Source organism: Onychostoma macrolepis, chromosome 18 (assembly GCF_012432095.1).
Source record: "Onychostoma macrolepis isolate SWU-2019 chromosome 18, ASM1243209v1, whole genome shotgun sequence".
Classification (NCBI taxonomy): Eukaryota; Metazoa; Chordata; class Actinopteri; order Cypriniformes; family Cyprinidae; genus Onychostoma; species Onychostoma macrolepis.
In genome coordinates, this window is record NC_081172.1 from 5,866,407 (window position 1) to 5,884,338 (window position 17,932).

A 17,932-nucleotide genomic window follows, 5' to 3' on the forward strand; every position below is an offset into this window, starting at 1 on the left:
GAGTTACATGCACAAACACATTCACCTGCTCTCGCAGTGCTGGATACTGCAGGGAGTGAGTATTTCAAGTCAGTTTTGCACGTCAGTCTGCATGTACATGCATGTAGGCATCATGCCACAATGCAGTTAGAGCTAAGTGTCTATAATTTCTCCGCTAAAACTTCTGGCAGCTGAAGGGACAGCCTCAGGCCGCAGAGAGAGAATGACAGAGAAGAGGAGGAGAGCTCTACAGGGATGCAGTAAAAGTAACGTGCGTGAGGAAATCCTCTAATCAATAATTCAAACTGCTATAATTACACACATCTGTCTCAGCGCAAAACGAGAGAAAGAGAGAGAGAGACATAATGTGTACTACGGCATTGTGAAATATTAAACACGTCTTGTAATTTTAGTGCACGACGGGATTCAAATGAAACCGGCACACAACAGCCACATGAAATAGGCATGAATGTAGGCCATTTCACCATCATGCAAAAAGATATACATTTTTAACATTTCATGTTCTTTTTATGTCATTTGAAGATTTATAGAAATCTTATAGAAGTGGTTGTTTTCTATGGCCAATATTGATCTGATGTTAAGAAAGTAGGTTGGCCTATAAATGTATATTACTGATATTATTTTATGTTTTGCATGATTTATATAGTAATTTATAATCAACATACACACACAATAGTTCTAAATATTATTTTTATTTAATGATTTTATATCTATCCATCCATCCATCTATCCAAATGATGTAATTATTCATCATTAAAAGATAATTAAATATGAATAACTGATTATTAATCATTAATATGCATATATTTATAATTACATATATAATATTTCAAAAATGAAATAAAATTAGATGCACAGACAGACAGACATATATATATATATATATATAGATAGATAGATAATTATAGATAATTATTATATCTATCTACCTTATTAATCATTAAATTTAATATTTAAAATTAGACACACACATATATGCATTATAAATTGTCACTAAATAATAACAATAATATTTATAACTATGATTACTTCTTATATATAAATAATATATTTAATAAATAATTTAATAATATGATAAAACTGCCTATATAATTTTATTACACATATTTATACAAATTTATATGATGAAATCAACAGGCATGAAATCATCATGCTATTTTGCATTTGTGATTTTTAAGAACCTGAATCTCCATGATTATTAAATTATTATTTCTTTTTATGGCACAAAGTGTCCACCCACACACATACGCATATAGAGATGCACACACCCACACGGAGAACGAAAGTAAACACACACACACACACATCTGTATGGACAGAACTTTTACCCTGTGACAGTTCCAGTAAATGACAGTCAGTGCAGTGAGGTAAAGCTCGCCGTATTTTGTCTGCTAACGTGATTCACATAACTGGGCAGGATTCTGCGTGTTTTGGGGTAATGTTTACCTCATACCAGTATCTTCAGTGAATAAACACTATTACGCAACACTGTCATTCGAACTGTCACAGACCTCAGAAAGCCATAACCGTGACAGTAACCCTCATAAGAGCCATATGAAGCAATTCACTGAGATTCCCTGTAAAGCACTAATGCAGGTGCACATCCATCATGACAACACATAAACGGCTAATTATATCCATTGTCTCCTCAGCTGCAGACAAACTAACACACAAGTGTTACACACTGACAGCCCTTGATAACCTTGAGCCAGCATTCAAAAACACACAAGACGTCTTACCCTCTCCTCGCTATTACGCCTCAGCGTCCCCACCGGCAGCTTGAGCAGAAGCCTGCGGGTCCTACCGGGCGTTACGGCTGCCTGGACCACCATGGTGTGAGTGTGAGTGTCTGGTCCGCGAGCGTTCGGCGTCTGCTGTCCCGCCACAGACAGACGGGGTGTTCCTCTCTCTCGCTCCGTCTCCACGGCTCCCTCCCGCCAATTTTCCAGCCTGTCTCTCCTGGTTCTGCTTTTGAATGTGTTCGCACCTTCTTTGTTGGTGTTTCTTGCACTCTTTCTGTCCGTTTTGCCTCTGTTCCTGTGTCTTTCAGCGGTGGGAGTCCTCACTATGGTCTTCAGCCCATACTGTGTCGGCTTTCATACTGCTTCCTCAGGAGAAGCGCGTGTGAGTGAGAGAGCGAGCAGAAGGGAGGGAGGTTGTTGTCTCTCTCTCTCTCTCTTTCTCTGTCTCTGGAAGTAGCCGTGGAATGGCGTGTGCGCTCCGCTCCAGATACGTCAGCCTTGCTTCCTCCAGTCAAACTCAATTCAGGTCACTGGATTAATATGAGTATTATCGCATACGCACACGTGAGTCACGTGACGCTCCACAAGAATATATGCATGTGTTTAAAAAGCAAAGATGTGTATATGTCAATGTTTATGACGAGGGATAAAGCACGCGTGTGTGTGTGTGCTGTAAAATATCCATTCTCTTGCTCAAACAGAATATCTGATGTTTTGCCATCTGCTGTTCAGATTAGCTGTAAATCCCATGGCTGCTTTCACCAGACAGACTACACACACACACACACACACACAAAGGAAAATACCCTCAAGCTGCCAACAAGATTACACACTAGGGATCGTTGCATGTGTGTAGGACATTATCGCCTGTATGTCCTAACAGGGACCATGTCTTGTTAAAAACTGCACTAAATGCCTGTCCGTCCTTCTCTGCTCTTCAGAACTCAATGAAGCAAGCAGAGGGCTACACTCTTAATAACTTTCCATTGCACTAAAGGTTCTTTATAGTGGAAAAAGATTCTTTAGAATTTTAAAATGTTCTTCACACTAAGAAAATAAAAGGTTCTTTTAAGAACTGTTCATTGAAAAGTTCATCGAATGGTTCTTCTGTGGCATCACTGTGAAAACATTTTTTTGGAACCATTATTTTTAAAAGTGTAGTATTAAGTGAGTTTTATGGAGATTGTTTGTCTGGAAACTGCACTGGAATGAGGTGACATACTGTTGTGTTTATGATTATGACAGCTTATATTACAAAAAACTATCCTGTAATGTTCAAGAAACTGATTCAATCCTGGAAGACAAAACTCTAGTGAGTTGCACGCTTCAACGGCATTTTAAAGGGATAATTCACCCCAAAATGTAAATTCTGTCATACTCATGCTGTTCCAAACCTGTATAATTTACTTTCTTCTGTGAAAACAATAAAGTAGTTTGAAGAAATTTTCAGTTGGACACCACTGACTTTCATTGCATCAACAAATAAGACAGAAAGAAAGAAAGAAAATTTGTACCATCATGACGGTGAGTAAATGATGACAGAATTTTTATTTTGAGGTGAAATATCACTATAAGACATCATGGGTACACTCATAAACGTTGTTCCAAAAGGTAGGTAGTAATGTTTAACTGCATTAAAATATAACCTTTAATATATTATTAATATATTCAAATAATTGAACTCTAATCTAAATAAAATGGAGGGGAAAAAAACAAGATTTTTTTTTTTTTTTACAATTTCCCCCCAAAATCTTTTGAAAATATCATCTTAGCCTATTTTGGATGAGCCTTCAAAAATTGTGTAGGACAACGGGGGCATTTGAGTCAAAAAGGCTGAGAATTGCCCTCCCAGCATCAACAACTTCTACACGAGTAAGTAACACTCACATGTAAGGTACTATAGAAAATGTAAAAATCTAGTTTTAACTGTGTTCTCTCTATGTCTAAAAATTACAACATTAAACACTGGAAATACTCCTCATATTCTTATTAGACATGCACTGTGAAGACTTCATAAAGCTTTCCATGGAAAAGGAATTTTTATCTTATTACCGGTAAGAACATGAAAAGACCAATAAGATTTATTCTTTTTCAAATATATAGAGAGAAAGAAAGAGAGAGAGAGCCAGGAGTTTTCCTTCTAATCCCTGCTCAGCATCATTCATTCAGTAGCTGCTCTAGATTAGGTATATTAAAAACCGTTTCTATTTTTACCGTACTGCAAAGTCACTGAGGGTTTAGATGGCTCTTTGCCTTATATTGCTTATATACAGTTTGTTTTTTAATAGCTAAATTATGCCAGTGTGATAAACCAAGATAGGGAACAGGGGAACTGATAAATTTGTCACACCATGTGTGTTGGTTCCCTCCCCACACACACACTAAACCAAGCTATTACTTCCTGTGTAACCGTGACATTCTTAATACAACCCGAGAGTGGATAAAATGCCCGGGGATACGAGTACTAACTCATATACAATATACTCACACACACACACACATACACCTTCCCAAGCGTTTTCTCCAACACAGCAGGCCATTTTAGCAAATAGGTGAACAACATGTCACCATTCAAAACATGGTAAATGAACCTGTCACACTCTTACTGTTCGGCTAAATGAATTTATCCAATATAATAACACAAACAAAATCTCAAAGCACCTTCAATGACACAAAAGAGAGTGTACAGCAGGCGATGGGGGAGGCTGTTCGACTCTTGCTGAGATGTTTTAATGGAGTTCTGGAGCTCTGCCTCTGTTCTGGGACTGCAGGGGCTCATCCAGACCCTGTTTACACTGCACCCTGTAATCTTAGCCCATGGCACTGTGTGTGTGTGTGTGTGTTTGTGTCTCAGATGGCGTCCATTGCAGTTTGTGTGGCTGTTATCCAGAGCGAGTTTTCATAAATTACCATAATTACTGCAAAACCCCACACACAAAAAAACATCTATCCCCACCAACGCTCTTCTCAGAACCCCGTCTGAACCCGGTGTAAGTCCTACTTTGGTATGAACGGAAGACAATTGGATGGAGAAGGAAAGAGTTTCGTAATACTCATCGTGGGAAAGGGTGAGGCTGAGAACGCAGAGTGAAACAAGAAAGAGGGAAAACACGAGCGCTGACAGCAATGATTTGTTCGCCATGTTGGAATAATTCACTTCAGTGAAGCAAATTGATAACGCTTCTGGGGTTATTGAGTCTACAAATGATCAACAGCCACTTTAATTTTCCTCATTAAAATAAAGCACATATCTGTTATCAGGCGCTGCAGATGGTATTGGGAAATAGCTACTTATCCGTTTCAGAAGAGAATATTCAAAGGAGCCATATTCTAAGATTTCTAGAATTTATTTTTTTCCCCTGAGAATCTTAGTCAAGGTATTCTGCTAAACACAATTTCAGCACCCAAAGTTTTAATTTAGTTTCACATTATCATTTCACTTCACCTTATATAGAAGCCGGTCTCTGCTTCAAAGTACAAAATAAAACAAACTTTGCGAACTGTCAATTGCGATGAAGTTTACAATACGGAAAATAGTCATATTGTGAGATATAAAGTTACAATCGTAAGATTTAAGGTAGTTATGAGAAAGAAAAAAAAACACATTTGTTAGCTAAGTCATAGTGTAAGATATAAAGTCACAATTAGGGTAAATAAAGCTGCATTAATGGGATATCAATTTTATGAGAAAATGTATGGAAAATTTCAATTGTTATTTATTAGATATAAAAAGTGCAAGAATGGCAAATATAGTTGCAATTGCGCAATAAAAAGTCATATTGTAAGATATAAAGTCACAATTGTAAGATTGTGAAGTTGTAGCTGCAATTGTAAGAAATAAAGTAAAAACAAGTCACAATTACGGGAAATATAGTTGGTAGCTAGTATCCGAAATTAAGTTGAAAGTATATAAAAAGTTATTTTGTAAGATAAAAGTTCAAAATTGTAAGATTTAAGGTTGTAGCTACAAGAAATATAGTTGTAATTTTGAGTTATAGTGCAAGATATAAAGACACAATGACAGAAAATACAGTTGCATTTATGAGATACAGCATAATAAGTTTCAATTATAGGAAATAAGTTTCCAATTGTGAGATAAAAATAATCATATTGTAAAATATAAATTCACCATTTCAATACATAAAGGTTTTGCGGCATGGAAAATCGTCTTTTTTTTTGTGATATGGTTCCTTTTACATATCAAAGTGGCAGAAAAATCAATGCGAGACAATACATGGGAGTCGCCCCCTTCACCGGTACATGAACTAAAAGACATCTTACATAACACATGACGAAGGCACATAAAGATCTTCCAAAAACCTATTCTATAAAAGCCAAATAAACCACAACAGCGAGAGGGACTGACTGTTTTGTCCATGGTGCAACGTTTGAATACTGGTTGTCGCTGTTTTGTGAGCTGGAAACATAGAACCTGCAGTTTCTACAGGCTGAAGCATTGGAACAATGCTGTGTGTGTGAGGTGCATTTACAACAGAGATCACTGAATACAGCACTGCCAAACACACTAGCCAAAGCCAAACAAACACACACAATGGAGTTTATCGCTCATTCTTTAGTCACTGGGTTCACCCTGTCCTCTAGTTGGCCGTTCTTACTCTTGGGAGACTCACATATACACTGTGCAAATGTGTTTGAGTGTGTGTGTGTGTGATAGAGGGGCAATAAAATGGATTCACGGCCAGCTTTGCCCTTTACACCACCCCACTGTTCCCATGGTGACCAGTGACAGACTACTGCCCATGCCCTCTGCCATCACAACTACTGAATCATCAACACACACACACACACACACACACACGTTTTTACATAATAAAAAGTGTAATTACATAGTAAGACAGATTTTTTTTTATTTGGAAAAACGTAATACTTTTCAGCAAGGACTGATCAAATACATTTATAATATTATAAACGATTTATAATTTAGATCAATGTTGTTCTTTTGAACTTTCTGTTCATCAAAGGATCCTGAAAAACATTTATGACCGTTTCCACAAAAATATTAAGCATCACAAAATTATATTTTGAAATATATTAAAATAGAAAACAATTATTTAAAATTATTTGTAATATTATTTCACAATTTTGCTGTATTTTTGGTAAAAAAATGTTTTAAATAAATTAAAATGCAGCTTTGGTGAGCATAAGAGGCATCTTAAAAATTAATTAATTAATTAATTAATTAATAAGAAATAAATAAAACACTATAACCAAACCCCAAACTTTTAAACAGAGTGTATATCATAACATACAGACTCCAGAGCATCTACCTCAAATTCTTATTTACTTCAGAGTACAATTACATCACATCCTTATATAAAATATTTTTGATTTGGGACAGCATACACCTCTGGGAAAATAACCTTCATTCTTTGTTCCTAAAAGATTTGACGACAAAACACTGTGCATCACCAAAACCAGCATTTAATCTGACAGACTGAAACTTTTTTGTGGAACTAAATTAATCTTTTCCAAAAATAACATCAGAGGCATTGTTGAAACATTTTACGTCCGGAGATTAAAATAAAGGGATTATGAACCGGTTGGGTAAAAATAATCAGAGCTTTGTTCTTAGATTTCCTGAAGGCACTGCAGGCTCTTGATGAGAGACAGAATCACATATGCTGTTCGGCTCTCAGTGACTACACAATCCACACTATTATTATTAAACAGTCATTAAACAGAAATAAGGAAAGACATGCTGATTGTATTATCTTTCATTTACACACACACACAAACAACTAGTTTTTTTAAAGACTGCAAAGTTCTGGGTGTTTAGCAGAGTATTATGCAGTTGCTAACATGTTCTGTGCATGAGTGTTTTTTTTTTTACAAGCCCAAAAGAGTCAATCCTCAAGCTCAAATCCCTCCTTCAATGTAAGTCTATGGGGTTTTCCCACTTGTTTTATCATTCACAAGGCTAAAATCTCTTTTAGATAGGTAACAGCAACATTACATTGAAGTCAATCCTAAATCCTTCCCTAAAATTCAGGCCTTTGTGTTTCAGTGCAATCCTAATCATGGAAATTATAGCAGTTTTTCTTTAACTGGCACACATGCACAACTGCACACACACACATGTTTGTTTTTGTGAAAAGTGGGGACATCCCATAGGCATAATGGTTTTTATACTGTACAAACTGTATGTGCTATTGCCCTACACCAACCCTACACCTAAACCTACCCCTTACAGGAAACTGTCTGGTATTTCAGATTTTCAATACACTCCATTCTGTGTGATTTATAAGCGTTTTGAAAAGTGGGGACATGGGGTAATATCCTGAAAAGTCACCTTCTCCTTGTAATACCTGTCATACCCTTGTCATTATACAAATTTATGTCCTCAGTTGTCACAAACACACACACACAAACTACCAGACTGCACTGCACTGCACAAGTCTCAAGCATCTGTCAGGCCTGCGGTGTGTCACTCAGGAGAGATGATTGAATTATTTACAGCGGTGAAACTTCAGCATAAACTTTTTCATCGGCATCATCATTTTCATCACCTTGCAGACACTGATGAAACACATGTTTGAGCACAAGCCAAGATCAGGTAAAAACAACTCAAGCCCTAAAGGGATAGTTCACCCAAAATGAAAATTCATAATTTATTCAACCATGTCGTCCTAAACCCGTATTACTTAGTTTTTTTCTATGTAATGCAAAAGGAGATATTTTGAAGAACTGTTTTGCCATACACTGAAGGTCAATGAGGTCCAAAACAACACTTTCAAAGTATGTCTCAAAATATCTTCTTTTGGGTTACACAGAAGAGAGAAAGTCATACAGCTTTAGCACGGCATGGGTAAATGATAATATATACTTTATTTTTATTTTTGAGGTGAAATATCTAATACACTCTTATAATATATACAAAATAAGGGTTCTAAAAACAAAGAACAATTCTGGGCTCCCCAAAGAACCTTTGGAACCTCTTTAAAGACACTTTTCTGTTAGTGTGAACTGAAGTACTTTTTAATAATAATTTTCTCCAAAATAAGAACCTATTTTGCAATGTAAAGGTTACATGGATTTTACAAGTTCTACATGGCACCCTTAGATGCCAATAAAGAATCTTAATTTTTAAGAGTGTATTAAAAAATATGATATAGACAGTGGTAATAACACATGTTAATACCATGGTACTTTGATATATATCATGATGATAAATAGGTATTTAAATGGTATCCCAAGTTGCTTCGAAGAACATCATGGTGACACATGCAAAATGGTATCATGGTATTTTTGGCACAACATTAAACACTCTTAAAAATAAAGGTTATTTATTGGCATCTGTGGTTCAAAACATCCATGGAACCTTTGCAATGAACCTTTTAGTGGAAAAAATTCTTCAGAATATTAAAATGTTCTTCACACTATAAGAAAAAAAAAAGTGGTTATTTGAGGAACCCAAAATGCTTCTTCTATGGAATTACTGTCAAAACCCCTGTTTGAAAAGCCAAAAAGAAAAAAAGAATGTAATTTGACTTACAAACACGTCCATTAGCATGTGCTCCAGAGTTGTTTCCAGGTCATCAAGTCTTGCTGCCAGTGTCATGATGGACAAACCAAAACAACTAACTCAACATAAACCAATGACAACTTCAAATACGAGGAAAACAAAGTTGTTTACATCAAATGTTTGCGCACTACAGCCAAAATGCACATCCACTTTCCAAAAATCTGAACATCCTTAAGAGGAATGTTGACATGTCCACATTCAATGTCCAAATTCTAGGATAAACTCCCAATACTTTTTTTTTTAAATCAATGTTCTCAGCCAGAAAGTTCTCGATCCCTTAGCTTTGCTTCTCAGAGGTCCGTCCCAGTCCAGAGAATATTAGATTGAGCTCCACATCCCAGAAAAACCTCTAATTGCATATGCGTTCGCAGCCACGTGAAGACCTGGCTCAATTCTTGAAAGTCTGCAACGTATGACAACCACATGACACGTCTAAGTCTCTCACACACTTCCTCCAGCCGTTCACACTCTCACACGCAGGACATCACTGAGACAAAAACAGACTGTCCAGCTCACTTCACATGGGGACAAAACTTCATTACTGAGGATGACCAACCATCTATGTGTGTGTGGAACAGTGTGTCCGCCTCTTCCTGGGGGCAGTGGACCCACAGTAGACCCCATTGTGTACCGGGACCCATGAGGATGAGGAGGACCCGCGAGGGTGTCTGTGTCTAATGCCCGTCTCATTCACACAGGCCTTCTGATCAATGCGGCTTTGTGTTGCCCATTAACGAAGGGCCAAGAATGTCTCTGTGATGCCCCGGCCACAAAACAAGGCCGAGTCTGGAAACTTATGTAACTGATCGAGAGTTTACTGCTGTTTATGTCTCATGCAATGTGATTAGTGTTCTCAACATGGCGTGCCGTCAGAATGAGAGTCCAGAATGTGCCGTCAGAATGTGTTTGTAATAAACAAATCCATCATTAAGATGTTTTTAACTTCAAACCATTGCACCTCTAAACATAATGTTGCTTTCTCCAGTATAAAAAAGTCATCTTGTCTGAATCAGGAGAGAAATATGCACAGATCAAGCACCGTTCACAAGTAAAAACAGTCCAATTTTGATTTTGGATTTTGATGTCAGAGGACAACAAGTGATGGAAATTTTCACTGGAGGCAGCGTTATATGTATTATGGATTTTGGCCAGAATACTTGTGGATTATTGTGATGTTTTTATCAGCTGTTTGGACTCTCATACTGACGGCACCCATTCACTGCAGAGGAGTGATGTAATGCTAAATTTCTCCAAATCTGTTCTGATGAAGAAACAAACTAATCTACATCTTGGATGGCCTGAGGATGAGTAACTTTTCAGCAAATTTTCCTTTAACGTGTGTGCAGCAAGCCAGAAAGATGAGAGAAAAGCACACAGGGGTGTAATTATAAATAGCAGGATGTGACTCCATTTGAGTCACAGTTTAAATTTCAGCCAGAGAACACACACACACACACACACACACTTACAGATGCTAACAGCTGTTGGCTAATCAAACAGAACTAATCCTGTGAGCATTTGCATACACGCCGAGTTATTCTAGCTCACCTTGTGCAAATGCGAAGCTACAAAACATCCCAATGCAGAGGCGGCCATATGCTAAATCAATGATCAAACACAAAATATGCATTCACGTGTGCTTCACACTGTCAGAATTTAATTTAAACTATCTACTGCGTAATGCAAAATGATCAGAGGTCTTAGCATTTTTAAAGAGCTTCTTTTTATAGAGCTGAACACCATAGAAACACATTTTCTCATTTGTCTGAATACCATGGAAACTTATTCACTTTGATTTTAACAGCACAGAGGCATGAGCAGATTTAAATACAATAGAAACTATTTGTCACTCTTCTTAAAACAATAGTCACAAGGTCAGATTCACATTTTGTAGCATTACAAAATGTGCCAGGAGATAAAGCCTAAGGCAAAAATGTTTTCATTTCAAATAAATCGATTATTTTCTATTCGTAAAAAATGTCTCAGTTTCCTCAAAATATTAAGCAGCACAACACTAAATCAGCATATTAGAATGACCATGTGACACTGAAAACACTGAAGAGTAATGACTGTAAAAAAATCAGCTTTGCTATCTATGAATAAATTACATTTTTAAAATATATTTCAATAGAACACTGAAATTTGAATAATAATTCACAATTTTACTGTTGTTAGTGTATGCTTGATCAAATAAATGCAGCCTTAGTGAGCAGAAGAGACAGTAAAAAACAAAAAAGCATAAACAGACTGACACCAAACTTTTGAACGATAGTGTATACTTACACCATCAACATCATTATATATTCCAATTAACACCAACACAGAACAAACCCACACTGCACAAATAATCAGATAAGATGACAGGACTGATGCAAGCAAAACACTGACATGCAAAGAGTGTTGACCTACAGTATGACCTCCATGAAGATGACAGATTCACAAACTCACACGCACCTTAACATGACAATTCATTACATCAAAATCTTGTTGACCCCTTGAACCCAAATTCAGTGTGGGTGATAATGACCTTTGACCCTGCTGAGGCACCTCATCTGCAGAGGTCAAAAGTAATTAGATTATAGTATATTTTTGCGCATTCAAAATGTAATGTACCTACCATTACATGTATTTTTGTTCTAAACCACATATCAATGCATTTAAAACAACATACACACCTAAACTGCAGGGCAAAACCCACATAGTGGCGGTGAGTTTTGCATGGGCAAGCACCGCGTATATTTGCATAGGCAAGCACTGGTTATATAAAATCACAATGCACTTCATTAAAACGATCCTTTTCAATATATAAAGTATGTAAGAAAAACTATGATGTTCCCCTGGAAAACTTTGCATTAGTTCCATCATAAAACGTTTGCAATCAAATGCAAAGTTTCTTGGCAGAGGTGAATTTTGTGGGAAAATGCAAAAGCATTGAAATATAATTTTTTTGCACTTGCCATAATTTTAGAGGCTCTGTAATTCATAGACATAATCAAGTATTTGCACTTTTCTAGTGTAACTCTAAAATGCTTTCTTACCATAAATGGGAACATGGTGAACTTTAGTTTTTAGTCCAGGAAGACACTCCGCTTCACTGTCACATGAATTATTTCGTTCTGCACTGGGACTGACTCAAAGTTCCTGCTGTTCATGTTCAATGTCACAGCCAACGTCCTCACCAGAGCACATTTTTTGATTAAGCACAGCCGTCTGTCAGATATCCAAAGCGCTCTGACCTTATTTTGACTCTCCACGTCCATTCAGTAGCAAATTAACATTGCAACTCGGTCGCATTCATGGTTCAGAAACAACATTTCTCTTCAGTGCACATACAAACATGACCAGCAACCACTCACATGCTCTTCTAGGCTTAACACACACACACGAGAGAGGAGAAAGACTTAGGTGATCCGTTTTAGTCCTGACCTAAAGCCTCTTTCCAGCTTTCCTTAACTGATAAACATCACTTCCTTAATCTACTATGGTACTGCTGTTTACAGATACAGATTTTTATTAACCTATGCCTCTGAATATAAGTCTAAGGGTCTTTATTATTCAAATCCATAACTCAAAGTATATTTAATAGTATAGTAATGCTTACCTTAGTACATGCAATTGTCCCTAGCGACTGCAATATTCACTAAGCCAAGGTTCCAATTACCAGCCTGTGTGTTTGAAGCCGTTTCAAATCAGAAATCATTGTTCATCAAAGAAAGATCATGGACACTATCAGCCTGACATTTACAACTTACAACTACATGCTCATCCACTGACATCAGGAGTAAAAAGAGCCAAAACATGCTCTCACATCAGGTCTGTTTGATTACTTTTCTCCATCTGTTTAGTGTCTGTCCTGCACTGGGTCAGGTGGGGCATTATTTACACTGGCACATACACAGGCAATTTACACATTTTGCCAACAAAGTTCTCAGTGTTTGCACTGACATCAACTTCAACAAAGCAAAACGAAGCCAGAATTAAAATTCATGAAGATTCTGTTTTTCAGGCTGTTTCTAATTTCTCATTACTTCTGTCTCTGCCCTTAAGCTGGATTTGCATTTATATATAAAGGGATTCCTTTAACACTATTAAAGTTTATTTGCACTAATTTGAATTTCACATTTTGTTACTTTTGCCCATCCTTTATCCATTCATTTCTCTTTTTCAGTTAAAAAAGTTATACATTTTATTTATTCAACATGTATATGTATATATATGAAGAGTTCATTTGCAAAAACAGATAACTCAAGTTTTTTTAATTTTTATTATTAATTAAAATAACCCAACTGCAGTTTGATTGAGATTAATTGTATAATATTATATATTTATCACATTAGTGGTATTAGGGTAATTAACAGATAACAACAGTATAATTAACAAATATTTATATAATTTTTATCTAATATTACGATATTATCAAACTATATTTCAGCATTAAATTATATTATATTATATATATATATATTAATATTAATTAAATTAAATATTATGTTAAAGATTTAATGCATAATGGAGAGCTTAATAAATTTTCCCGTCTTTTATCATATTACTATTGCTGTATTTTTATAAAAGCAACTTGAGACCATGCATTACAGATCTTTTAGCTCCTTCTCTCTCACGCTCACCCTGCTTGTCTTCTAAACAGGATTAAGCACTATAGTGTGTCCACTTTAACCTCTTAAATAGTCTTCAGGTCAAGAGTCTAAATCACAAGACCACAAAGTGGTTTTCGTCTCAGTGGTTCTTAACCTACACATACACCAGACTACAATCTGTTTAGGCATCACTACTGTTCATCCTGTAGATATTGTCAGTTATATTGTTGCTAAACTAACATTACACACTTTTAAAGTTATCCAAAACACAAAAATATCACTGAAATTGAGCATTCAAGGTTATGCAATGCATTTTTGGCACAATTAAATCTCACCTGCGATGTCAGTCAACAAACCACAGATTTTGAGTGTGATTTCTGCACTGAATGTGTGTGTTTATGTGTGCAATAAAGGGCTCTCTGTATTCTCTGTGTGTCTCTCTGTATATCAAGGTGACCTCGACTGCAGCAGTGTGGACTGATATCCTCACACTCTTTCAGTCTTCTGTCTTTCTATATTTCGTTCCATCCGTACTTTATTCTTACTGATTTTTTTCCTTTACTCTCTATCTTTATGTCATCACTGTGTCTACTACCCACAATGCCCTACTTTTCCACCTGAGTCAGTGTTGGCTCTCTGGCCTATTTCGCTGTCTGCTTCCCTCTCTCAAACACACACACACACACACACTCAGACTCAAATGCCCACACACCATCGATGGGAACCTGTGTTTGTGAATCTCTCTGATAAAGATGCAGTACGGTGAGTCACGAGTCAGCATTTTCTGCCCTACTAAACTCAGCCCAGTTTTATACTGAGAACAGCCATAATTCAGAGGAATTCAAGGACACGCACACACACACACACACACACACACACACCATCTACTCCAGAATAGCACGTGGATCTCATATAAATTAAACATAATCTGAGTTAAAGTTTCAAGAGGATTCTGGGTATTAAAGTCACAACAGGAGCATGTCAAGAGACTCCCAAAGAACATGGTAAAATACTTTAACATTACTGCATACACACACACGCACACACACTTAACATACTGCATAAGAATATGCTATTACAATCACAGCTACACACACATGTGTGGGTACATTCACCTCCCTACAGGGCTGCTTTTAAAAAAAAGTCAAATTCTAAGTAGAACATAAATACAAAATTAATTAATGTATGTAAAGTATAAAATGTAAAGTATAATGCAAAACTAATGTAAAATCATGCCAAATTTTGGGTGGAATTAAATGTAAAATATATGTAAATGTGTAAAACCCGAATTTAAAAGTAAAAAGTGCAGTGCAATGTAAATTCAAGAATATGAAATAGAATGTAAAGTTAATTGTGGGGTTTAAAGTAAACTCAAAAATTATCAAATTAAAAATGGAATGCGTAAAGTCGTGTAAATTAAAAAAGTATGTAAATGAATTTCATCTTCTGATGAGGTCACACATAATATTACTGCAAACCATAGCAGGACACTCCCTAAAACTTATTTAAATATCTGACTCTTTCTTACCCACCATTAAAAATCAAATGCTAATTTGATAATTCAAGTGTTAAAAAGTAGTGCAGTTTGAAATATCTATGCTGTTTTTTCACATTTCACAGAAACACCACACACTTGACTGCATGACTGCACATGTGGAAAAGAGATGGTGTGTGTGTGTGTGTGTGTGTGTGTGTGTTCATCTGATCTTTAACTCTCTCATCTAAGTGACATTCTGAATCGCATAAACCAATTTCATGCATGAGGTGTACTAAATATCCGTGTTCATAATCATCCAAAGTGTGTGCGTAAACTGTGCCTCTAGTCATTCAGCCACTATAAGGGATCCAAGCAAAACACTGACAATTAAAAATTCAATCATGATCACCTAAAATCTCATTGAGTCACCAAGCAGAAACAAGTGTTCTGCATAATAACAATAACAATTATAATTCATGTACTCATAAACACTCAGTGAAGTATGTAATGGGGAGATGCTGCTGAAAAAAATGGATATAGATTGACAAAAATGACAGATAGATAGATAGATAGATAGATAGATAGATAGATAGATAGATAGATAGATAGATAGATGCATGCAAAAAAACATTATTGGATGTCAACACATTGACTTCAAAGGAAACATTTCTAAGTGTACTTAATTATAGTTTTTATTCCTTTATCTGTTGTTGCTTTATTATCAATACTTGTAACTCTGGTTTAACTTGATTTAACTGCCAGTTCACCTGCTATTACTTTTAGCTTCTGAATGATAACACCCAGTAATTATAGATATGTCCTCAAATGCTTGCATACTAAAGTAAAAACAACTTCAGTGCCTTGGATTGTCTCCAACAGCTAAGTGTAAAAAACTGTTTTTGTGGTTTTCTTTACAGGATAACAGTTATACAGACTCTAAACTCCCACTCTAAATATTGTGACAATGTATGGGCAATTTTCAGATCTGTGCCTCAAGAGTTTTGGCTGGTCTCTGTGTCTCTTCATGTTACAATTTGAATGGAATGAAAATGATTCTGAGGAACAAAAAGCCATAATGCTATAAGATATACTGCATTCTGCTCCATGTGGCAATACAGAAAGTTGAAGTAGTAGGCATTTTATACTACAGTATTCATGCCACTGTTTCCTTCACTATGTTTTCTGCTGATTCTACAGCACCATGCGAAATAAATCATATTTTACCTGAGCTGCAGACTGAATTTATTGTAATGAGATAAAAAGAAAGAGTACTGCTAAATTATGGCACAAAATCCCCCCACATTTTTCTATTCAGTTATCCTGACTACACACACACACACACACACACACACACACACACAAAACAGAGTAAACTGTGTGAGCAATGTGATTCTATTTACTGATTCAAAATCATACAGTGTTGTCTGATTTATGAAAAAAATGACTCTTATGAGTCTCCATGAGTCAGTTGATTCTTTTAATGAATCATTTAAAAACACTTAAAATTACTGATGAATCCTTTACTGAATGAACTTGCTGATATAACATCTGAATCGCTTAATAAACGGCAAGTTATTAATAATTTCAATCTGTATCTAATCAAAACAAATCTGATGTCACACTCAAAATGTCTCACATATTTTGCACTTAAATTTTTTAAAATAAAAAAATAAAAAAATTATTGATTTTTTTTTTTTTGGAATATCACATTAAAACATATTATGATTCAAAAGTTGGTGGTCTAATTTTTTAGTGTTTAAAAAAAAAAAAAAGTATCTTAAGCTCACCAAGGCTGCATTTATTTGATATACACATTTATTTCATGCTCTGATGGCAAATCTGAATTTTTCTTATTATTATCAATGTTGAAAACAGTAGTGCTGCTTAATATTTTTGTGAAAACCATGACATATTTTCATGAATTTCTGATAAATACAAAAAAAAAAACAGCATTTATTTGAAATTGAAATCTTTTGTAACATCATAAACATCCTTACTCTCTTTTTCAATTATATTCAATTAATCTTTGATGAATGAAAGTTTGAAAAAAATCTCACTGACCCCAAACTACTGAAACAGAAAGCTGTGACCTCATTCAAAAGCATCATCATTATAATCTTAGTTATAAACCCAAACTCAAATCAAAACATGCTTGTCTCCTCCCACAACAGCTCATTATCATCTCTCAGCGCCCTTCTTTCTCCATCTGTCCTTCTCCCTGGTTTTTAATGAGCGGGTTCAGGTGTGTGTGTGTGTGTGATTGTGTCCATTACTTCACTTCCTGTGTTGAGCTGTTCTAATGGGGAGATGCTAACATTTTATGCCTCAAGCCTTTTGAATGCATGATGAATTCACTCTGGCGTTTCTGCAATGTCCTGCTGCAAAGTTGCTTTGCTGGCAAAATAAATATGTAAATTTCTGCTGAACTTTTGTCGTTTTTCATGTCGGGATACCTGCCTGCAGTGCTGCAGCATTTTTTTATATTAAAGTCTTCTACATCTATATTAATGTCAGAGACATCTGTGTCTCTGTCTGTCTTTTGAGCCGGACAGTGGACTCATCTAAAGGCCTTTTT

The 17,932-nt window shown here is 35.9% G+C and overlaps 1 protein-coding gene across 3 annotated transcripts in view; it reads right to left on the reverse strand.

Moving 5' to 3' along the window:
- Positions 1 to 17,932, reverse strand: part of frmd4a (FERM domain containing 4A) — a 145,984-nt gene that overhangs the window by 79,851 nt on the left and 48,201 nt on the right. The window contains exon 1 of one of the 3 annotated variants that reach the window (XM_058750518.1): positions 1,740 to 2,113. The exons of 1 other annotated variant lie outside the window; for it this stretch is intronic. In XM_058750518.1, the coding sequence (XP_058606501.1) occupies positions 1,740 to 1,832 (93 nt within the window). In that variant the 5' untranslated portion in view covers positions 1,833 to 2,113. Of the gene's footprint in view, positions 1 to 1,739; positions 2,114 to 17,932 lie in introns of those variants that run through there. One more of the 3 variants, XM_058750517.1, reaches the window with a different exon arrangement.